The 21,978-nt window shown below is 59.6% G+C and overlaps 6 protein-coding genes across 11 annotated transcripts; 2 read left to right on the top strand and 4 right to left on the bottom strand.

Annotated features, from left to right (window-relative positions):
• Positions 1-118: 118 nt before the first annotated feature.
• On the top strand, positions 119-3,671 carry VPS4A (vacuolar protein sorting 4 homolog A). Its single transcript, XM_065848103.2, has 11 exons — positions 119-265; positions 661-772; positions 845-992; positions 1,097-1,158; positions 1,409-1,528; positions 1,710-1,866; positions 2,100-2,248; positions 2,358-2,439; positions 2,527-2,746; positions 2,850-2,990; positions 3,249-3,671. The coding sequence occupies exons 1-11, from the start codon at positions 245-247 to the stop codon at positions 3,348-3,350; spliced, it is 1,314 nt and encodes a 437-aa protein (XP_065704175.1). The 5' UTR covers positions 119-244; the 3' UTR covers positions 3,351-3,671.
• Positions 3,672-4,160: 489 nt separating this feature from the next.
• Positions 4,161-4,937, bottom strand: PDF (peptide deformylase, mitochondrial). The gene is made up of 2 exons (XM_065848551.1): positions 4,409-4,937; positions 4,161-4,318 (listed from the first exon to the last, which is right to left on the bottom strand). Exons 1-2 carry the CDS (start codon positions 4,935-4,937, stop codon positions 4,161-4,163), a joined length of 687 nt encoding a protein of 228 aa, XP_065704623.1.
• An 8-nt stretch (positions 4,938-4,945) lies between these two features.
• On the bottom strand, positions 4,946-8,140 carry COG8 (component of oligomeric golgi complex 8). Of its 2 annotated transcripts, none has more exons than XM_065848502.2 (5): positions 7,833-8,140; positions 6,887-7,094; positions 5,992-6,810; positions 5,373-5,541; positions 4,946-5,249 (listed from the first exon to the last, which is right to left on the bottom strand). In XM_065848502.2, the coding sequence occupies exons 1-5, from the start codon at positions 8,138-8,140 to the stop codon at positions 5,086-5,088; spliced, it is 1,668 nt and encodes a 555-aa protein (XP_065704574.1). In that variant the 3' UTR covers positions 4,946-5,085. The 2 variants fall into 2 exon arrangements, with proteins under 2 accessions (XP_065704574.1, XP_065704575.1); XM_065848503.2 differs by having other exon boundaries at positions 5,017-5,249; positions 5,360-5,541.
• On the top strand, positions 8,139-9,557 carry NIP7 (nucleolar pre-rRNA processing protein NIP7). Its single transcript, XM_065848504.2, has 5 exons — positions 8,139-8,277; positions 8,475-8,561; positions 8,665-8,803; positions 9,008-9,148; positions 9,231-9,557. The coding sequence occupies exons 1-5, from the start codon at positions 8,222-8,224 to the stop codon at positions 9,348-9,350; spliced, it is 543 nt and encodes a 180-aa protein (XP_065704576.1). The 5' UTR covers positions 8,139-8,221; the 3' UTR covers positions 9,351-9,557.
• A 313-nt stretch (positions 9,558-9,870) lies between these two features.
• On the bottom strand, positions 9,871-12,267 carry TMED6 (transmembrane p24 trafficking protein 6). The gene is made up of 4 exons (XM_071814406.1): positions 12,049-12,267; positions 10,795-10,921; positions 10,468-10,619; positions 9,871-10,356 (listed from the first exon to the last, which is right to left on the bottom strand). The coding sequence occupies exons 1-4, from the start codon at positions 12,259-12,261 to the stop codon at positions 10,132-10,134; spliced, it is 717 nt and encodes a 238-aa protein (XP_071670507.1). The 5' UTR covers positions 12,262-12,267; the 3' UTR covers positions 9,871-10,131.
• Positions 12,268-13,287: 1,020 nt separating this feature from the next.
• On the bottom strand, positions 13,288-21,763 carry TERF2 (telomeric repeat binding factor 2). Of its 5 annotated transcripts, none has more exons than XM_065848469.2 (10): positions 21,521-21,759; positions 21,338-21,433; positions 20,676-20,806; positions 20,311-20,397; positions 19,602-19,748; positions 18,805-19,217; positions 17,883-18,269; positions 15,783-15,868; positions 15,032-15,084; positions 13,941-14,230 (listed from the first exon to the last, which is right to left on the bottom strand). In XM_065848469.2, the coding sequence occupies exons 1-10, from the start codon at positions 21,705-21,707 to the stop codon at positions 14,072-14,074; spliced, it is 1,746 nt and encodes a 581-aa protein (XP_065704541.1). In that variant the 5' UTR covers positions 21,708-21,759; the 3' UTR covers positions 13,941-14,071. The 5 variants fall into 5 exon arrangements, with proteins under 5 accessions (XP_071670615.1, XP_071670616.1, XP_065704541.1 ...); XM_065848470.2 differs by having other exon boundaries at positions 14,045-14,230; positions 15,783-15,921; positions 21,521-21,762; XM_071814514.1 differs by lacking the exon at positions 15,032-15,084 and having other exon boundaries at positions 13,288-14,230; positions 21,521-21,762.
• Positions 21,764-21,978: the final 215 nt, after the last annotated feature.

The raw sequence follows: 21,978 nt of genomic DNA, 5'->3' as shown, positions 1-21,978 counted from the left end.
GCGTGTGCTGGGTGTGCCCGAGGGGCGGGGGACAGCTCCGAAGGGGCGTGGCGAGGGTGGGCTCGCCCCACGGCTGGGTGCGCATGCGCGGCTCAGAAAGAGGCGGGGCATGGGCGGATGGGGCGTGGCGCGGGATGGCCCCGTCCCGGGGCCGGGTGCGCAGCCGCAGTCGCGGCCGGTCCCGCGGGCCCCGCCGCCGCCACCGGGCTGGGCCGCGCCAGGAGCGGCGACACCGGGCGATGAGATGACAACGCCCACCCTGCAGGTACGGACCGGGGCGGGGGGACTGCCGGAGCCGGGCCTCCTCCCGCCGCGCTGGGACGCCGCGCCGGAAAAAGGCCTCAGCCGGTCCCGGGGCGGTGCGGTGCCGGCTGGGGAAAGGCCTCACCCGGTGCCGCTCGGGAACAGGCCTCACCCGGTGCCCGTGCCGATCGGGGACGGGTCTCCCTGCGCCGCTGCTAGGCCCCGTCGCGGCGGCCTCACCCAGCCCCGGGCCCTGACGCGGGGACGGAGGCCTCCTCCTGCCGGGCGCTGCAGACGGGGCCCCGCCGGCCGCCCCGGTGTGAGCGGGCCCGGCCTCTCGCGGGGGCGGTGGGAAAGAGCCTCAACTGGCCCTCGGGGCCGCTCCCCCGCTCACGGCGCTGCCTCCTCCCCCGCCAGAAAGCCATCGACCTGGTCACCAAAGCCACCGAGGAGGACAAGGCCAAGAACTACAAGGAGGCGCTGCGGCTGTACCAGCACGCCGTGGAGTATTTCCTGCACGCCATCAAATGTGAGCCGGGGCTCCGGGGGCGTTGGGGCTGCGGCGCGGGGTCCCTGGTGATGCCTGCGGGGTTCTGTGCAGATGAGGCTCCCAACGAAAAGGCAAAGGAGAGCATCCGAGCCAAGTGCATGCAATACCTGGACCGGGCGGAGAAGCTGAAGGAGTATCTGCGCAGCAGGGACAAACACGGCAAGAAGCCAGTCAAGGAGTCCCAGAATGATAACAAGGGGTGCGTGGGGTGTGGGGGCCCTCCCTGCCCAACGGTGATGCTGGTGGGACCCTGCTGCCACACCAGGGCTTGTCTTGCTCCTCACCCAAGTCCATTCTCCCCAGGAGCGACAGTGACAGTGAGGGCGAGAACCCCGAGAAGAAGAAGCTGCAGGAGCAGCTAATGGGTGAGGGGCTGTGGTGGCTGCGGGGTCAGTGTGGGGATTCCTGAACGGCTGCAACAAGGGGTGGCTGTGGGATGGGGGCCGTGGGGTGTGTTGCTGGGGCCTGGTAGCCCCCAAACCTGCCTCTGTGCCAAGAGGCAGGGGTTGGTGTGCGTGGAGGGTTTGGTGGGGAGGGACAGGGACTCTGGCTGTCCCGGCTCGCAGCAGACGTTGGGAGCGCAGTGCCCACGCAAGCAGAGCCACCCCCTCACAGGTGCCATCATGATGGAGAAGCCCAATGTGCGGTGGAGTGACGTGGCTGGCCTGGAGGGAGCCAAGGAGGCACTGAAGGAAGCTGTGATCCTGCCCATCAAGTTCCCGCACCTGTTCACTGGTGAGGGTCACAGCAGCACTGCGGCTGCCACCTGCCCATGGAGGAGGTGCTGTGGGGCAGCAGCTGGGGCGAGTGTGTGCAGTGAGGTGACCTTGAGTAGTGGGGATGCATGTCCCTGTGGGCCCATGCAGATCCAGCCTGCACAGGGTTGTCAGAGCCGTGACAGTGGCCTCTGTCGCAGGGAAGCGCACGCCCTGGCGTGGGATCCTGCTCTTTGGACCCCCCGGCACCGGCAAGTCCTACTTGGCCAAGGCTGTGGCCACCGAGGCAAACAACTCCACCTTCTTCTCTGTGTCGTCCTCGGACCTGATGTCAAAGTGGCTGGGAGAGAGCGAGAAGTAAGCGGGCATGGGGACACACGGTGGCTGCAGGCTGGCTCCTGGCATTCCCACGGCTGGACCGGCAGTGCTGGAGCAGCCGCCAGCATCAGTGAACCCTGTTAACACAGATAATGGGTGGCAGGGGCAACCCACTGCCAGTACAGGGTTCCCAGGGCTGTCATGGGCTCTGGGTGCCACGGGGGCTGCAGAGGGTCCCTGAGTGGGGACCCCATCCCCTGCCTTGTTCCCAGGCTGGTGAGGAACCTCTTTGAGCTGGCACGGCAGCACAAACCTTCCATCATCTTCATCGATGAAGTGGACTCGCTGTGCGGCTCCCGCAACGAGAATGAGAGCGAGGCGGCGCGGCGCATAAAGACGGAGTTCCTGGTGCACATGCAGGGTGCGGGGGGGCCCCATGGGGGAGGGGGGTGAGAGAAGCTGCTGGATGTCTGTATCCCGCAGTTGCCTGTGAATCGCGCTGACCTGTCCCCGGCCATGTCCCTGGGCAGGTGTGGGGAACAGCAGTGATGGGATCCTGGTGCTGGGTGCCACCAACATCCCCTGGGTGCTGGACTCGGCCATCAGGAGAAGGTGAGCAGGCCACAAGCCCCCCCTGCTCCTGGTGGGATCTGGCAGCGTGGGGGGGATCACCCTGCCTCCCACCTGTCCTGTCTGCAGGTTCGAAAAGCGGATCTACATCCCGCTGCCCGAGGAGGCGGCACGGGCACAGATGTTCAAGCTGCACCTGGGCAACACCCCGCACAGCCTGACGGAGGCCAACGTGCAGGAGCTGGCGCGCAAGACTGAGGGCTACTCAGGGGCTGACATCAGCATCATCGTGCGGGACGCGCTCATGCAGCCCGTGCGCAAGGTGCAGTCGGCCACGCACTTCAAGAAGGTGAGTGGGGCTGTGCTGGGACAGGAGTCTATCCCAGGGGGCTCCTTGGCCACAGTTGGTGCCGTGGTCCTGTCCCACCTGCCAGCGCCACGCTGTGCCGTAGGTGCGTGGTCCCTCCCGCACCACCCCCGGTGCCATCGTGGACGATCTCCTGACGCCGTGCTCGCCAGGTGACCCCGGTGCCACCGAGATGACCTGGATGGAGGTGCCCAGTGACAAACTGATGGAGCCCATTGTCTCCATGGTGAGTGTGGTGGCTACACAGGGTGGCAGCACAGCTTGGGGGTGGGCACCCATCCAGCCATGTCCTTGTCCCTCAGCACAGCTACCTGTCCCTAGGCCAAGGCTGTGGCTCCTGGGGGAGGATATGGCTCCTCACTCCCCCTGACCTGTCCCCCACCACGATTCTGAGCCATCAGGACAGGGCAGGGCTGGGTGCTAGGGAAGGGCCTGGCCTCCCCGCCTGGTGCCTGGGCTCAGCCCCCCTATCCCTGCATTGCAGTCAGACATGCTGCGCTCACTGGCCACCACCCGCCCCACAGTGAATGCTGAGGATCTCCTGAAAGTGAAGAAATTCACGGAGGACTTTGGGCAGGAAGGCTAAGGGAAGGGTGAGGGGGGGTGTGGGGCTGGAGTGGCTGTGCTGGCCCCTCCCTCCCACCCTGGCTGTGCCAAACAGGTTCATCTTCCCCTCACAACTTCCCCCCCTCATACTGCAGCACCTGGCGGGGTGCAGGGAGCACAGCTGGGGAGGCTGACACTACTTTGGGGGGGGGCCAAGCATGGCCTGGGTGGCTGGATGCTCCCCCTGGCTGCGCCCCACCCCACTCTTCTTCCCGCTCTTTTTTATTTTTTAAATTAATGCTGCTTTGGGTTCTGTCTTGTTTATATGAAAATAAAAACAATCCAAAAGCTTCAATCCACACCCAGCCCCTCCCTGAGGCTCTGACTGCACTGGGGGCCACCCCCCACCACCAATGACAGGCAGGAGACTCCAGGGGCTGCTGTCTGTCCCCCCCACCCCACCCAGGGGCCTGTGCCTGCACAAGGTGCTGTGGGACTGCCCGCACCGTGACAATGGGCCCCAAAGGCACCCAGGAGCAGGGCTTCCTCCCAACCTCTTGCAGCAGGTCTTCTTCCTAGACCCATGAAATAATTTTTGGTGCCAAAACGCAACCAGAGTCAGGCTCCTGGTGGCCACACCAGCCCCCCCCCCGCCCCCCCCCCCCACATTGCCTACCCAGAGAAAAGTCAGGAAGGGGGCAGGAATGGGCAGGAGCTGCCCTAAGTCCTCATGGGCTGTATTGGCTCCAGTAAAGCCCTGTGGAACTCCCTGGGGTGCAGGTCTGTGCTGCTTTCACCGGCGAGCTGAGGCACCAGCACAGCTGGTGTCCAGGCACCCACTTGCGGGGGGTCAGTCCATCAGCTCCATCCAGCTGACGTTGGTGAAGGTGCGGGGGTCCATCCGGTCGATGTACAGGATCCCGTCCAGATGGTCGATCTCATGCTGCACAATGCGGGCAGCCCAGCCTGTTGCCTCCCAGCTCACTGGCTTCCCGCACTCGTCCACCCCTGTGGCCCAGAGAAGGGAGGTAACAGGGGGTGAAGGTGAGGGGGGTGTCCCACCCAGGGCAGGACAGTGTGGTGCAGCGGGGTCGGTACCAGAGACGTGCACGGCCCAGTGCCGCGGGACATAGGCGGAGAAGCCGTGGAGGCTGGCACAGCCCTCGGGGCCGGTGACGAGGCGGGAGTCCAGGACACGGAGCACCGGGTTGACTAAGAGCCGCAGCTGGAAGGGCTCGATGCGGTGTGCGCGGCGCAGCGGCGGCGGGTACTGCTCGCACCGCGCCGGGGTCAGCTCGGTGGCGAACACCCGCAGTGGGACCCCCAGCTGCGGGGCGCTCAGCCCCAGGCACGGCCCCCGCCGCAGCCCGGCCGCCAGCGCCGCCGCCAGCTCCCGCAGCTCGGGGCCGCCCAGGCGCTCCGGGCCCACGGTAGCAGCGGTTGCGCGGAGCACCGGGGCTCCCACCTGGCACGGGCTGGCGAACGGCGGGACGGGCGGGCCCAGCACGCGCCGCCGCAGCGCCCGCCAGTACGAGCGCTCCCGTTGGCCCCAGCCCGCCGCGTCCCCGCACCCGCGGCCCGGGGGCCGGTACCGGACCCGCTCCAGCAGCCGCAGCGCCGCCGCCATAGAGCCACTTGCGCGCGCAGCCGCGGCGGCACGGCGGCCGGGACAGTGCCGCCTGGCGGCGCGGAGGCCGCTGAGTGAAGGCAGTGGAAAAGGGTGGGCGCTGCGCGGTGCTGGCGAAGGGGAGGTTTTAGGGAGAGGGGGCGGCAATTTATTCTTCCTCTTCTCCCTCCGGGTGTGGGGTGCTGTTGTTCGGGGCCGGTTCCTCCTCCTCATCGCCCGGTGGCGGCAGGAGAAAAGCCAGCGGCTCCCGGAGGGCAGCCACGTCGATGCAACCCAGGCGGCCAAAGCGCTGCAGCTGGGTGGGGGGGACACCTGGTAAAGAGCAAGAGGGGGCTTGGCTGGGGGCCCACAGGCAACAGGAACCCCCACAGCAATACACAACCCACTATTCCTCGTGGTAGGGGGTGCCATGAAATACCAACCCCTGGGTCTCACCCAGTGCCTGAGCGATCTGTGCCGGGGGAAAGAGGACCTGGAGGCAGCGGTTGAGGTAGGGCAGCAAATCTTCCAGAAAGGCTGTACAGAACTGGACAAAGAGCTCCTGCTCCCGCCCGCTGAATGCTGCCTCCTCCGCGCGGTGAAAGGCGAGGATGGTTTTGGTCACCTGGAGCAAAAGGACAAGTCTTTAGTTTCTGAAAAAGTTGTTAATTTTCCCCGTAGGCAGGAGGAAAGGAGGTTGGAGCCAGGGGGCATCTGTCTCTGCTCCCAAGAGACAGGCACCAGGACCAGAGGAAACGACCTCAAGTTGTGCCAGGGGAGGTTGAGGTTGGATCTGGGGAATAATTTCTTCCCCAAAGGGCTGTCAGGCATTGGAACAGGCTGCCCAGGGCAGTGCTGGAGTCACCATCCCTGGAGGGGTTGAACAGACAAGAGATGAGGTTCTCAGGGACATGGTTTAGTGCAAGGGCCGGGGAAACTGTTGGACTCAATGACCTTGAGGGTCTCTTCCAACCAAAATGACTCTATAATTCTATTCTATGAACACTTGGGGCAGGGGGAACTCATCCCTGTGCTCCCCCACAACACAGCCCAGCTCCGTTTCCTGGTGTCTCACCTCCCTAAGTGCGTTCTCCAGGCAGGCAGTGACATCCTGGGCCAGGGCGATGGGGCAGCAGAGCCGCAGGTCATTGAAGGCGACGAGGAGGCCATTGAGGAAGCAGGCAAGGGGCGGGAAGTCCAGCAGCACCATGGGTGGCTGCAGCGTCCCTGGCTGGGCCGCAGGCACCGGCACCGCTGCGCTGCTCCCCAGGACAGCCGGGGCAGAGATGAGCGTGTAGGAATTCATCTCCTCCTGAAATTTCTCCACTGTCTCCTCCACTGCCTTCGCAAAAGCAGCAGCGGCCACGCGCTGGAAGAGGGGGGCCAGCTGCCCACGGAAATCGGCCCCCACTCTGCTGAAGGAGAGGCCGAAGTACATGCACTGCCCCAGCAGCGAGTCCAGGCGGGCACCCACCCCGCGCTGGAGATCGTGCTCCAGCGTCCGCAGGAACTCGGAGACCTTCTGCAGCACCCAGCCGTGGAAGATGGCCCCCTCATTGAGGGCCTGCCCCTCGGCGGGCACCAGTGGCTCCTCATCGGAGAAGATGGCGCGGTACTGGGTGACAATGTCGAAGAGGTGGACGCGACAGGCCTCGATGGTCTTGGTGATGTGGAAGTAGGGGTCGTCATCGGGGATGGCAGCCTGGATGGAGCGCAACCAGGCATCCCGCGCCTGCAGGAACTTGATGCGCAGCTCGGCCTCTGTGAAGACGTCCATGCGGCGCAGGTAGCTGATGATCCGCAGGCAGGCCGGCAGCTGCACGTTGGTGCGGAGCTGCTGGACGAGCTGGTTCAGCATCAGCTGGGCAGACTGACGCACCTCGTCCACGATGCTCTGGGAGGGAGGGAGAGGCCTCAGTGGCGGGGCCGTGCGTGGAGCATGCGCGGGGCAGGGCTGGTGTGGGACCCACCTGGATGACAGGGATGCTGCTGTGCTTCTTCTCCAGCCGGTGCACGTAGGCAGCGAGCTCCAGCGCCTCCTCGTAGTAGCCATTGCGGACACAGGTGTCCATGAGCTGCGGGATCTCCAGGATCTCTAGGATCTCCGTGTGCCGGTTCAGTGTCAGGCTGTTCATCCGCCGGCTGCAGGCAATCTCCTCAGCATCACGCATGAAGTTCCTGTGGGATCAGGATGGGATCAGCACCCGGGTCCCCCCTGTGCAGCGGGTGGGCCCCAGGACCCCCTACCCATCCTGTCCTCTCCGCAGCATCACCCAGGGCCCCTCCCAGCGCTGCCTCTGTTGTCCCAGCACCAGGGTTCCTTACCCAGTGTGCAGACAAATGAGCCAAACTCAGCACAGACTGGTCATTAGAAGGCTGCACGTGTCTGGATGCTGGAATAAACCCAGCATGCCAGCAAGAAAAGCAGCAGCTGTTATATACAAAATCTTATCACACTCAAGGCAGCCCTAAAGAGCCAACTGGTGACACATCTGCACATTGCATTACATGATCCTTTTAGCTTGTAATGAGCAACACTCAGCTAAAAGACACTCTATCCAACAGTCTCCAGATCTGTGTTAGAACAAGACTCAACTAATCACGCAGGTTCAAAATGTCTCAAGCCGCCAGGTCAGTCTTGTCTGATCAGGTGTTTTACAAGCCACCCTTGTCTTTGTCAGACTGACCCAAAACTGCAAGGGTTTACATACCTTTAGGGCAGCAATTGCTAAGAAGATTCACTTTTAAGCGATACTGACAACACCTCCAGCCCAGTCCCAGCTGCCCCCGCCCTCACTGGGTCCAGCACCAGGACCCCTCTGGCTGCCCCTGGCCCCGGGGCCGGTCCCGTCCCCTCAGCCCCGTCCCAACGCCCCCGGCCCGGCCCCGCTCCCCCCGAGGGCCCCGGCCCCGCACCGGCAGGCGTCCTGCAGCGCGGGCAGGCGCTCCAGCAGGCTGCCCAGGCGGCTCTCGATGCCGCCGAAGCCGCGGCCGGCGCTGCCGGTGCACTCGGCAGAGCGGATGAACGCCCGGTAGTGCTCGAAGGCCAAGCGCCGCGTCTCCGCGCCCACCCGCGCCCGCTCCGCCGCCAGCCGCGCCGGCTCCCGGCCCAGTTCCGCCAGCCCCAGCGCCGCCAGCTCGGCCACGTATGCGGAGAGCTCGGGGCCGCCGGGCCCGGCCGGGCCGCGCAGCCAGGCCAGCAGCCGCGCCTCCTCCGCCGCCATCGCACCCGGGGCGGCCGCCGCGTCACTTCCGGCTGCTTCGGTTCCGGTTCCGACACGGCCACACGTGCGCGGTGCGGGGCGATGCGGCCGCTGACGGAGGCGGAGACGCGGGCGGTGTTCGAGAAGCTGCAGCGATAGTGAGGGACCGGGCACTGGGAGGGACCGGGCAGGGGGGTGGGGAGGGGCCGGAGACCGGCAGGGTCCGGGGATCGGGAGAGACTGGGCACGGGGGCGGCGTGGGGACCGAGACCGGGGGGAGCCGGGCACGGGGAGGGACCGGGAGCGCGTGGCGGAGGGACCCGCGGGGCCGGGCTCACGGGGTCTCTCCCCGCAGCATCGGTGAGAACATCCAGCTGCTGGTGGACCGGCCCGATGGCACCTACTGCTTCCGCCTGCACCGAGACCGCGTCTTCTACCTGAGGTGAGCGGGTGGGGGGACATGGGAGGGCTGGGACAGCGGCGGGGACCGGGCACGGCGTACGGGGGCTCCGGTACCTGCCCCAGCTCTGCCCCACTCCCCACAGCGAGAAGCTGCTGAAGGTGGCCGCCAGCGTCCCCCGGGACAACCTGGTGTCACCTGGCACCTGCTTTGGGAAGTTCACGAAGACGCAGAAGTTCCGGCTCAGCGTCACGGCCCTGGATTTCCTGGCGCCCTACGCCAAGGTGGGACACGGGGCCCCAGCCACCCTGCCCTGCGTTACCCCCTGCCTCGGGTCACCTCCAGCCCCACATCACCTCCCAGTCTTGTGTCACCTCCCAGCCCCACACCACTCCCCTCCCCCACGTCACCCCCCTGCCCTGTGTCACCTCACGTCCCTGTGTCACCCCCATGTTCCTCCAACCCCTCACGGCCCCGTGTCCCTGCAGTTCAAGGTGTGGGTGAAGCCCGGCTCGGAGCAGTCCTTCCTCTACGGCAACCACGTCCTGAAGTCGGGGCTAGGCCGCATCACGGAGAACACGGCGCAGTACCAGGGCGTGGTGGTTTACTCCATGGCCGACGTCCCGCTGGTGAGCGCCCGACACAGCCCCCGTGCTGCCCAGGGCTGGGCTGTGGGGAAAACCCACTCTCACCTCCCCGTCACTCCCCCAGGGCTTCGGGGTGGCCGCCAAGTCCACACAGGAGTGCCGGAAGGTGGATCCCATGGCCATCGTGGTGTTCCACCAGGCTGACGTCGGGGAGTATGTGCGGAGCGAGGACACACTGACCTAAGGGACATCAAGTGCTTCTGTGCTGAACAGACCTTGTCCTGCACCGTCAGTGCAGCCGCGGTGCATGGAGCCACGTGGAGCCCCCCAAGCAGGGCTGGGAGCTGCCAGTATGTGGCCCCACACCCCCGGGGGTGCTGCCGAGGCAGGAGGAGCTGCCCCGGTGCCAAACCTGCCGCTGCCACACATAAAGCCAGTTCCTTCTCCCTGACTGCCTGTGTCTGGTGTGGGGCCGGGGGGCTCAGCCCTCCCCCTGCCACCAGTGCTGCTGCCCTGGGGCAGCGCGATGCTCCGGGGGCATCTCCAGAGGCCATGGGGAGAAATACCGCCTTCAGTTTGGAAGGTGATGCTGGTGTAGGCTTACAGCCCCGGGGGGGCTCACAGCCCTGGGGGAGCCATCAGGGAGGGAGGGATTGGACAGGTTAGGGAGGGAGGGGTGGGGCTGGACTTGCTTCGTCCGGGCTGGCAGAGCAGGGGATGCATCACAACCTGCTGCGTGTGCCGGGGACTCCTTTATTGGGGTTCTGGCAGAAGAAGCACATAGGGACACAGAGAGGCAGGGACTCAATGAACTGACCCAGCACACATTGCTCAGGTGATCACTTCACACTTTTCTGTGGGGGTCATTTCAGCAGAGGCAGGGCCAGAGCTGGAAGCAGGAGCAGTGACTGCTCCCTCCTGGCAGCAGGATCCAGCCTGTCCCACTTTGCAGTGGGCAGCTCTCTGACGGAGCACTGTGGACAGCAGCAGTGGGTGCTGGTCCTGCCGCAGCTCCGGGCACTGCTTTAGCACTGCTGCCTGCCCGAGGGCTGCGTGTTGAGCAGGCGCTTCAAGCAGTGGAGCTGCAGGAGCCCGGAGAGGACGATGACGCAGCTCTGAGCCATTGACCACCAGTTGATGTAGCTCTGGTTGGACTCCAGGAGGAAGGAGTCAGCCCCTTTCCGCATCCGGGCGAAGTTGTAGAACCGCCACATGTGGAAGATGTGGCGCTGCAGCTTCTGGGTGCTGAACTGCGGGAGGGGGACACAGAGCCATGGCCAAGCTGCAGTTTAACACCTGTCTGGGTTCCCTTGGGAGGACGTGCCCATCCCTGTTGCATCAGAGTGTACCCTGACACTCACCTCGATTGCCTCCAGGGTGTCATTCAGCTCTTTCCTCTCTCCCAGCTGCTTGTCTTCCACACTGAAGCCTTCGTAGTAGACACCAAAGCTCAGATACACCTGCATGAAGCCAAAGTGGTTTTGCTGGTTGTCCAGGCACAGCTGGTAAAACCCTGTGGGGAGAAATGAGGCTGTTGTTTGCTGGTAGAAGAGCTGGGGCTGGGCAGAGCTGTCCCCAGCGCTTGATGCTCATCTTCCCCTCTGGGGAGGGAGCTGCAATCGGAGCGATCAGCTGTCTGGGCAGGCTGGAGCTGCTGCTCTGCCCACAGGTGGGAGGGGACCAGGGACCTGTCTCCTTGGTGGGGAAGCTGATCTGTCCCCGCACGTGCCGGGACACGCCGAGCTGGAAACCGCTGGGGTCACTCGCCGTGGCCCGGATGTTCCTGTCGTTGCCAATCCCCGTCGCCCGCTGGACCTGGAGGCAGAAACACCCGCAAGGCATTTGTGGGTCTGACTGCACCCAGGAAACATGGCCGGGAGACCACAGGAGCCCCCGCACGCAGGGCAGGGACCCAGCTGGGGTTCTGCTGGGGGGTGGGTTTGGGATCCTGTGCGGAGTTGCCTCCTTCATTGCTGTGAGCCAAGGCTGGAATGGCCTCCAGTGAGCTGCCAGCTACATGTAAGAGAAAAAAAAACAACCTGCAGCCCTGGGTGAGGAACCCTGCGATTCCCAGCGCTGCTCATGGGGCTACAGGTGCTCCCACAGACCCCACAACCCTCATCTGGCTCCCCACCACCTGGATCGGGTGCTGCTGGTGCTACTGCAGCTGATGGAGAGTTGGGTAAATGGAGCTTTGCCGAGCCCAGGACTGAGCCCCAGGGCTGTGCCAAACCCAGGACTGAGCCCTGTCCCTGTGGGGTGGATCTGCCGAGTGCAGAGCCAGGGGAAGCTGCCAGCAGTGGCACAGCCATGCCCAGCTCTCTTTCAACCAGCCTCCTGTGAACAGGAGATGAAAGCGCTGCAGGTCACCCTGTGGGAAGGGGACGGGCACAGGGACAGGCAGATGGGGCTGTGCTGCAGCTTGGGCAGAGCTGAGGGCTGTGCCGCGGCCTCCAGCCAGCCCGTCAAGGGGCAGAGCCCAGTGGTGCTGTGACACCCCACAGCTCTCTGCCAGTGAACTCTGACCATATCCAGAGCTCTTGGCACTGCTTTATCGTTTTAGAACAGGTATTTAGAAAATCAAATGGGATAGATGATGCTTAAAAAGCATGATCCCTAGGATGAAGCATCCAAGTGACTGCAGCCCCAACCAAGGGCTGTTCTGTTGAAAGACAAAACCTCTACCCTGGGGCAGCAGGTCTGGAGTTCAACCGGCAGTGCGTGGGCTTGATCCTGCAGGGTCGCCTTCCGCCCAAGAGCCTGGCTGCAGGACGAGGTGAGGAGGATTGCCCAGCGCAGACCTGCCGGGTCCCTGGGGGAGGCAGCCAGCGCCAGCCATGGAGCTGCTGCCACGTGGGGCTGATCCGGCACAGCCATTCCCAGTCCTCATCAGCAGCTGCTCAGCACCGGCAGCGTCCTGGGAAGTGTCCCTTGCCACTCACCTCGTAGCTGAAGAAGAAGCTGCCACTCTGGCGCGCGAATTGCCAGAAGCACTCCACGGCGCCGCCAGGGATGACAATGGCAAAATCGTAGCGATCCGCCCCCTGGAAGGGGGAGTCCTGGGCAGACCCACTCGGGGGCTCGGTCCTGGGGCAGCCGGCGGGGCCCAGCAGTGCTACAAGCACCAGCAGCAGCATCCTGCCTCCCAGTGTCATCCTGTGCCCCAGTATCCTGTGTCCCACCCCAGCGCACTCTCTGCCAGGCAGGGCAGCAGCAGGACCAGGGCAGGGATAATCATTAACTGATCATTAACTGCCCCGCAGCAGTTGCTGGCAGTGCCAGGGCTGGTGTCAGAGGAGCAGAACATGTTCTGATCCTTAGGGTGATCCCGGTGCAGAGCAGGAACTGGTCCAGCTCCTCCGTGTTGGACCCAACCCAGCCTAGCCCCCAGCAGAGCTCGAGGCTGTGGTGAAGCAGCAACCAGTCCCCAGCAGCACCGAGCTGTCCCCAGTAGCACAAAGCTGTCCCCAGCCAGCCCCACTCCTTTGCAGACCAACACTGTGTCCTCTGAACAAGCAAACTGAGCAGGAAAAGTGTTTTTACCTCAAGAAACTCACTCAGGCTCTCCCCAGGCTGCCTGAACAGGGTGCGCAGTGTCCTCCACACACCAGCCATTTGCTATGACACTGTCCTGGTGCAGCGTGAACACGTCTCCTTCCCATCAGGCACAACCAGACACTTACTGGCCCAGTTCGTGGCTCACATCAAGCCTCTCAGCCCCAGTTTGCTCAGAGCCCAGGGAAAGGGTTTTACAAGCCCAAGGGGAGGGAAAGGCCCAGCCAGAGCCAGGTGACAAGGGACATGCGGTCCCACAGCTGCAGCTGAAGGACAGAGGGGACGCAGGTGTTCCCAAACAGACTCATACCCAGCACTGGCTCTGTGGGGACACAGCCAGGAGGTGAAAGGGTCCCTCCACCCCCCGAACTTTTAACTCATCAGAAATCCCATCCAGAAGCTGCTGCCCTGCAGCTCTGCTGCTGCGGCAGCAGTTGTACCTCTGGGGCACTGCGGTGGGACTCAAACCGCTGCTGACACCCAAACCACTGCTGACCCGACATCCCCAGCCCAGCCAGCTCGGGGGGAACAGGGATCCCCCGCTTCCCAGGGTGGGCAGAGACCACCCCCCAAACTGCCACATTCCCACCCAAGGTAAAAATTCACATTTATTACAACTCTCAATATCCAACAAGAAAGGAACTTTATTTTACAGATGGGCACTGGAACATGGGCTCCAGCTTTGGCACCTGCAGGTCCTGGGGCCCGTGTGCTCAGGGACTGTGCGGGAAAAATGTCAGTACAATAGGACCAAAATCAGTAAGTTCTACAACTTCTAACATGGGAACAACCAACATTTAAGTACTGAAACAAAATAATGTTTTTGAAGCCTCAAAGCTTGGAGGTCATCTACAAAGCAGAAAGAAATGTGAAAGGAGGAAAAAAAATAAATCACAAAGCCAATGACCTGGCCTGAATCTCCTGCAGCCCAGCAGCTCTGGGACTCAGTGCCGCCCCACAGCACACTGGCTGCAAACAGATGAAACAAGCGATTCACAGTTTAGACAGTTAAAACACAACAACAGCCACTGATGGGATTATCCTGCACTGAGCAGAGAAAACCATCATTTCCACAGCCTCTGGGCTCGGATTTGTTCTGCAAAGGCTGCAGGTGGCAGCAAGGGTCCCAGTCCCAGGTGTTTCTGTGCAACTAGGTTGCGCAGCTTCTGCCGCTGCAGGAGACCCAAACCCACAGCTACAACCGGAGAGATGAGGCTCCTTGGTTCTGGTCAGACGCAGTTTCCAGCTGTTGCAGCAGTTCTGGGTACCATGAGCTGGAGGGGTCACCATGCCAGCCCAACACCCCCGGGGACGAGCACAGCAGCCTCCCCACTGCTGCTGCTCCAGTCCATCTTTCAAAAGAAAAAAAATCAGAAAGTTTTTGCACCAAAGGTCCCATGGCTCCTGACTTTAGAGGATTCCCAGCTTTTTCATGGTCCGCCAGCGATCCTTGATCATCACTGGGGTACGGTTCTGGAAGGGGTATTTCTCGCAAATGGCTTTCCACCTCCCTTCGCCAAACTTCTTCACGCCGTCCTTGATCCACTCGCTCTCCTGGCTGGTCCATTTCTACAAGAGAGCAGGGAAGCAGCACAGGGTGAGCAGAGGAGAAGCTGCAAGGGGCAGAGAAATGCACTAACTCCTTCCCGGCACATTGGCTCCCCCTTGTCACCTGTGCCAGGCCCGAAGGAAAGGCAGAGAGGTGTCCTGTCCACTGCATACACTGCTCAATAGTCAAGTCTCTGTAGACGTGCTCTCTAACTCTTACAAATAAGAGCACTGCTCAGCTGCAGCACCAGCTCAGAAGTTCTGCCTCCCAAAGCACAACAATGAATACATACACGAGGAGTCACCTTTTGATGCAACAGCATTGCAGACAGAGTGCTCACTGCCTACACCTCACAGAACAAGGCCCAAGTACAGCATGAAAATAATTAATCTGCAAGTTCAGGTCTGCAGGTCCCCTCAATTTTTGTATTGGAAGCAAAATGCAAAGTAACTGAAGAAAGCGGTTGTAAGAACAAAGTGCTATGTGGTGTGCAGCGGCACAGGAACCCGCAGCAACCCTGCCTGCACAGGTGAGCATGCTGAGCAGCACTGAACTCGGGGCCTCTCCCCAGGTAACAGCTGCTGGATGCCGGTCCCTCACCCAAATGAGATGCTGAACCTCTCCCGTGCGTGGGGAACCCAGCAAACCCAGCTCTGAGCACAGAAAGGGACGTCAAGCACAGAGCCCACCAGCTGCTGGGGACGCGCTCTGAGCCACAGCAGCGTCACCTACACACAGAAAACTGCCCGACAGTTTGCTCTTCTGTACAGACACGTCCCCATCTCAGGCCTTAATGAAAGGACTTATGGGCTCTACATTACCTGTTTCTTAGAACCAAAGACAGTAGCATTGTGGCCATTTGTCTCAAGTGATGCTGAAAAACAAGGCGAGAGGATTATGAGTCACTCTAACACGGGAGGGTACAGACCTGAGATGCTGCTGGGGGCTGAACTGCTGCACTGAGCAGGCAGCCTACGAGGAGAGCATCCTGTGGCAGACAATAAACCCAAATTCCGTTATCTCTCCCCCTTCTGCAGCTGTAGCACATGCAGCCTTTTTGCTCCAAGCCCCAGTTGCTCTGTGTGAAGCTTGCCAGCAAGATTCTGTTTGTTTTAAACAAAAATGTCAAGAACAGAGGCACACAGCCAGGACATGGCTACACTGCGTGTTGAAGTTGGAACAAGACGCCCGTTTTCCACTCTTTTTCAGCGGTGGAGCTGTATCCAGCTGCAAATGGAACTGGACTGGAAAACTGATCAGCTGAAGAGGTAAACTCAGTCATTATGTCATGGCACTACAGTGGGAACAGGGAAAGAGCTGTACTTCCAATATTTACATCCTCTAAGCTAAGCGTGATTAGTCTGAAACCCAAACAGGAGTTTCTGGCATGCATGTCAGGCCAGAGGGACAAAGAACAAACACCTCCAAGCTGGACAGCTACCTATTCTTTTGGGCTTTCATGATTTCTGGTTTCAAAATTCAGTCACGCAAAAGACAGCAAGACGCCCGTGAATGACCCCCAGAGCCAGGATTATCAGCAGTTAACTGCTGCAACAGCAGCTCTGTCCTTACCAGCATCCGAGAAGAGGTCATCCTCCTCCGTCCAGCTGTCCTTCTCCTCATTGCCATATGAGCTGTTCCACCGCCCGCGGAGGGACCTGAAAGCAGGCAAGTGTTTGATGTGGCCACCGGCTGGGCACCTGGAGCAAGTCTGTGATGAGCACACAGCACAGAGAAACGCACCCATAAAGCAATATATAAACACAGAACCACCTCATGCGCTCCCCTCTGTGGGGACAGAATCCTCAGGAGCCCGTATCGCATGTTACGGTGTGCAGTATAGATTCAAATACAATTAAATATTGTATTTTGTAGCCCGTGTTTGCAGAAACAAGTGACTGGGTACTAGACAATTAAGCACTCACAGCACACACAGCTGGACAGCCCAGGCCTTTGGTACAGCACAGACTTGCCAACAGCTCAGCAGAGAAGCCCTTAAACGTTCCCAAGAAGCATTTAATTCTTACTGTTTCACTGCTGACAGTGCTGAGGTCAGTCAAGCCACAGAGGCCTCTCCATGAGATCAAGCACCTCAATGCCATCACCTGCTTCTGACCCTCAAGCTCATGAGATTGAGTCTCTTAAAAAAACAACTTCACAAGGTTCACCCAAGGCTATTGCATCCAGGCATTTGTGATCACAGGAAAATAACTGCTCTCAGTCCTGACTTGAGGTTGCACTGCTGGGCACCTCTTGCACATCAACATCCGAGAACCAGCTACCGGCAGAGATGCACAAGATTCCATTTCCAAACAGACATCATTAGCACCACTGCTACGAGTACCGACACACTGAGGCTTGGAGACAAGACTCCCACACCAGCAGCCCAGGCAATAAATCACTTCCTAGATGAACTGGAAACCAGTGAACTTCAGCCCTGCTGCTGTGCAAAAGAACCGCTCGAGCCAGCAGCAGCAGCCGTCGTGCTCCGGGCACAGGATGGCATCGCACCCAAGTCACCAGGTCTGGCCCCTTCCCAGTGCAGTCACCACCACACTCTGCTCTGGAAGTGTTCACAAAACATCATCCCATCCCCACAATGTCCCCCAGTACCCTCCAAATTAACTCCAGACATTTCCCCACTGCCAAAGAGATCAAGTGTCACCACTTGCAAGTCCTTGAAAAAGTAGGAAATCTATTAGGTAAAATTTCCAGTGACTTGAGGAAGTGAAATCCCTTCTCACCGTCTCCCTGAGCAAGACACACAGAGAGGTGTCTGAGAGATTTCACCGTGTTTGCATCAATGCCGGCAGCATCACAGCACATCTCCACCCGCAGCCGCTCTCCTGTGCTTCACAAACACAATCCCAACACATCTCCAGGGCAACCGAGCTGCACAGAGCACAGTGACCCTTCCAAACCAAACCTCAGGCTTCTCAGCATTCCAAAGTCAGGAAACAAAGGGAAACTGTTCTACTTATCTTTTCAAACACATCAAGCATTCCTCAGTCCTCCCAGTTTCACTCTAAACCACCACTGCTGGCTGCTGTGCAGCCTCACCAAACAGGACAGCAACTTGGACATCTGAGCAGGAACCCTCGTCACACCCTTGTCACAGTCTGCAGGAGACACTCGTGAGCCTCAAGAGTCTCGTATCAGCATTAATTTGAGACTTCAGCCCGTAAGCTGCTTTGTTGTTTTCTGTGGGAAATCCTTACAAAAAGGAAAAAACCCTAACGTGCCCCTGCCTCCTTTACTGCTGTCATTTCAGCTGGAAGGTGGTAACTCACATTCAGGAAAGTCAGAAAGCTACAGCCAGGAGTTTCTGAGCTAGCACAGCTTTGGGGAGAAAAGAGCTTATGCAGGGTCAGTGCTGTATCACTCAAGAGGTGGAAAAGAAAGTCTGGTCTGTTCCACATGATGCACCTATGAACTTTTAGCAAACTGCAGAACCCCAGACTCCCTATCAGATCATTTTCCCTCTCCATTAACCAAACATCGAGTGTAAGGACAGAGGGTTTACTTTGCCCAGTTCCACACACACACCAGCAGACAAGACAGTCAATATACTCATCCTGAATCAAGATTTTTGTTGTTCCTGCCACCAACATCAGCTGCAAGTCAAAGGATTGGGTGCATGTTAGAATATACCACAAGAGACAGGCTTCATACTTGGCACTTCGAGAAGATATAGGCTGGTCAAGCACTTTCTGAACAGGTCTGGAAGCAGAAGATACAACTGGCTCCTGGGAAGAGTCTGGGCTCTCACTCGACTCGCTGCACAGGCTGTCTTGCTCCATGACCAGTTTGCTTATGGTCAACAAGCGTTTGCCCTTATGGGATATTTTGGGAGAGTCTGAGATGTCATAATCTTGATACTCCTCTTCATTTCGTCTCTTGGTTCTGTGGGATACAGAAGGAGACAATTGCTTGGGGAAAGAAAAGTCTGTTTCATCCAGTTTGGTGAAGAGTGCGTCAGAATCCTGGGAGTCCGACAGGATCTTGAAAGCTTCTCTCAGAACAGACATCCCATAGGTGGTTACAGCTCCAGGGGGCTGCCTACAAAACAAACACAACTGAGCAGCTTGTAAAGGTTTCCCCAAAGTGGCTCCATTTCACCGAAATTGGGCTTTTCCCCTCTGGTGTGACCCTTAACTGTTCACTATGGCCCTGGGTATAAACAAAATCTATCCAAGTGGGCACTGCCAAACCTGCAGCCTCCTCAACAGTGCTGGGGAAGCAGGTCTGGAGAGAACAGGACCAGACTCCCAGCCAGAGACAGCCCAGGCGCTCTCATGCTAATCCTGACCACTGGCTGAGCCCCACAGACCCCACATGCTGCTCCCCAAGAGCAAACCTCACACAGCCACTGCCCTCCCACACTCACTTATTGATGTGCTATGTATCCTCAGAAATAAAACCCAAACACCTTCACGTTTTTACTTTACAGAAGTCCTACACCAACGGCCTCTGGGGCTGGCCTGGGCAGACCCACTTGGGGAATTTAGAGCTGCCTGGACAGAGCAAACTCCCTGTAGGAGCAGAACTGCTGCCAAATTTCATCCACAGCATAGGGCCAGACTGCTCTTCCCACCTGTCGGAGTCCCTGAAGGACACTCCTGGAAGTTCTGGAGCTGCTGCTGCTGGTTCTTTAGGTATTTCCATAGGCTCTGAAGCATCTTCTAAGACATTAACCACTGCTGTGATATGTTCAGGAGTTGCTGCTGAGTCATTATCTCCTTCCATGGCCTTCGGAGCTGCTGCAGAGTCACCATCTTCCATGGGCTCAGGAGCAGCTGCAGGGTTGTCCGTCCTTCCCGCAGGGCTGGGAGTTCTGTCCAGCTCCGCTGCTGTCTCCACAGGCTCCGCGGCTCCTGCCGAGCCCTTTGCCCTGCCCGAAGGCTGCAGAGCCGCTGCCTGGTCCTTCAGCCTGTTTGCAGACCCAGGAGTCGCTGATGTGCATTTTGGCCCTTCAGCACGTTCTGAATTCAAAGTCTTCTTCATTATCTTGGACAAAGCACAGAACCATTATAAAGGTGATTCCTCATGTGACAGTCCAATTTCATCCCCTCCCAAAGGCATTTTAAGCTGCTACTTGTAGGTCAATTGGCACCGCGTACAGAGCTCACATCTATCAATCAAAACTTGTTACAAAGGCTGAAAAATATCCTCAACTGTATAAACCTAGGAACGGACAAAATTCGAAGTATTTTGGATTTAACCCACTGCTAATTAGGTGCCTAAACTCTCACTCATTACTTGCACAGAAGGCATGTAGCAGCCAAATGACTGTATTTCACTGCCTCATGTCAGTGTCAGTTCTCCCCAGATTTGCACCTCGCACTGTCTTCCTGCAGGACAGGAGGGCAGCTAAGTGGGGCAGACACGCACCGTCAGCAGCAGCGGCTCCGAATCGTCCACGTAGCTCTTCAGGAACTGAAACACGCTCTGCTGGAAGTTCTTGTAAGAGAAGTTTTTGACGATGGGATGAGTGACATCCTTCTCGCGAATGGCAGCCAGCAACTCGTTCTGCTTTCTCTAGAGGAAAGGTGAGAACACTCTGAGCAGGTACAGGGCACAGGTGACAAGGGCAGCAGTCAGGCGCTGGGCGAGGACTGGGCCTTTCCTACTTGACATTGTCCAGGAACAACCAGCTGCCACTGCCACAAGGTTGGGGAAAGGCCGGAGGAATGGGAGAACCACCTTGTTTCAGCAGTTCTGCCTTCCTGCTCCCAGTGCCCAAGACACGGCACCGCTGACAGAAAACAGGGATGGGGACTCTGCCCTCAGAACCAGCCCTGCTGACGCACTTGCTCGAGTTCACCTCGAGGCACAGGATGAGTGTTGATGCCTGGAAGGCTCACAAAGGTCCCTGAGAGAACGTGATGAAGAGAGCTCCAAAGCAACGAGCTCTAAAAACATGTCACACCGAGGGCCTGTCACTCAGAGAGTGCCCTTTCCCTTTCATCACTTGCTCCCTTTTTTCTTGCTCAGGTTTCCCAGAGATGCTTGTGATGAAAGGGAAACCTCTTATGCCTGTGCCCCTTCCCTCCACCCCAAACACCCCACAAGACACATCGCACACTCCCCCAACACTCACATGGCTCTTGGACTCCTTCCCCATGTGCCTCTTGACAATTTTCAAAGCTTTCTCAAACTCCCCGTTTTTGATGCAGATGATAACGGCCTACAGAAGAAAAATGCCAGTTTCTCTCTTGACATCAGCCTGGGAAACGCATGTATAATAATCGAGAACAGCACACAGGTACCAGCTTAGTGCCAGCTCACACAGAGCAACAGCTTGTATGCTAACTGCAGTGAACGTGCAAACACCACGTTGGTGGCCAAGTCGGTTCTAACTACAATATTCTACGCAAGAATTCTACAGCTCTCACTGCCCTTCAGCGAGACCTTTCTAAAACCAAAGGTGAACACAGTATTTATTGAAAAAGAAAATGGTCTTACAGCCTCTTTCACCATCTTCTGAACAGTTTCCATTGTCTTCTCAGCCACAGAGAATTCTCTCTGAAAGAGCTCCAGGACACCGATGGCCGATTCGAGGGGCGTGAGCTCCAGCTCTCTCTCGAAGGTACAATCTACAAGAATTCACAGCTGTTGGTTTGCGAGACATTCACTGTGCTGCCTTACAGAGAGCCAGTAACTTATCTGCTCAGTTTGACCGCATGTTCTAGAGCTACAAAGGATAAGGGTGAACAGCAGGCTGACTGCCAAGGGTCCAAGCTGCAAGGTTTGTCCCCCAGGCACCAAGAGCTACAGAAGCAGCACCTGACTGCAGAGAACTGACCTAGGGGAGCATTTCAGAATCTCTGAGGCTGTGCAGAAGTCAGAAGGCCAGTACATTTGGACAGCAGGAGAGCCCAGGGTGCGGGTTTGAGCACACTGCTCCTGGCTGAGGCAGCACGGCGCAGATGCAAATGGCCACGCTCTCTGGCCCTTCACAGCCTAGGGAAACTCCTTCAGGTTAGGAGCTGCAGCCCAGGGCTCTGCTCTGGGCAGAAACAGCTCCCAAGAGTTGCAGACACAGCCAAGGCACAGGGACGCTCCAGCTGGGGCTGGGCTACCAGGCAAGACTCCCCCAGGACCTTGCTGGGAGCTCGGGGACCCACCGAGGTTTTCGCCTTCCTCGATCCGCGACAGGAGTTGCATTATCCGCAGCATCTGGACCACCATGGGCTCCTTCTCCAGCGGCCGCACCAGCAACGCTGCGGGACAGGGGGCAGGTCAGGTCAGATCCCCATCCCCGCTCCCCCCCGCCCGACGCCCGCTCCCGTCCCGCCGGCCCGGCGCACCCTGCATGACGTCGCGGAGCTGGCGGAAGTCGCGGTTCCGCCCGGCGCGGTAGGCCGCCATGGCCTGGTGGAAGTAGAAGTGCAGGACGTGGCCGTTCACCGCATCCTCGGGGACCCCGCCCGGGGCCGGAGCCGCCGCCGCCGCCATCGCCCTCCGCCGAGCCACCCGCGCTCGCCTCCCCACCATCCCGCCAGGAACTGACGTTAGGCCCCGCCGGAAGTGACGGTCACACCGAGCCGTTGCCCCGCCCCCCGGCGCAGTAAACCGTAATACGGAGCAGGCGCCTGCCGCGACCGGTATGCACCGCGCCGGCCCCGCCTACAGCTCCCGGCATGCACCGCGCCAGACTCGCCGCTGGCTGGCGCCCTCTGGCGGACGGGCGGGGCGCTGCAGCGCCGATCCCGCCACAAGCGGCTGTTTCATCTGTTCAGCCTGCTGAACAGCCAGGATATTTTCA

The sequence above is a fragment of the Patagioenas fasciata genome, chromosome 13 (assembly GCF_037038585.1).
Source record: "Patagioenas fasciata isolate bPatFas1 chromosome 13, bPatFas1.hap1, whole genome shotgun sequence".
Taxonomy (NCBI): domain Eukaryota; kingdom Metazoa; phylum Chordata; class Aves; order Columbiformes; family Columbidae; genus Patagioenas; species Patagioenas fasciata.
Note: the sequence above shows the minus strand (reverse complement) of the source record. Positions and strands in the feature narration are given on the sequence as shown.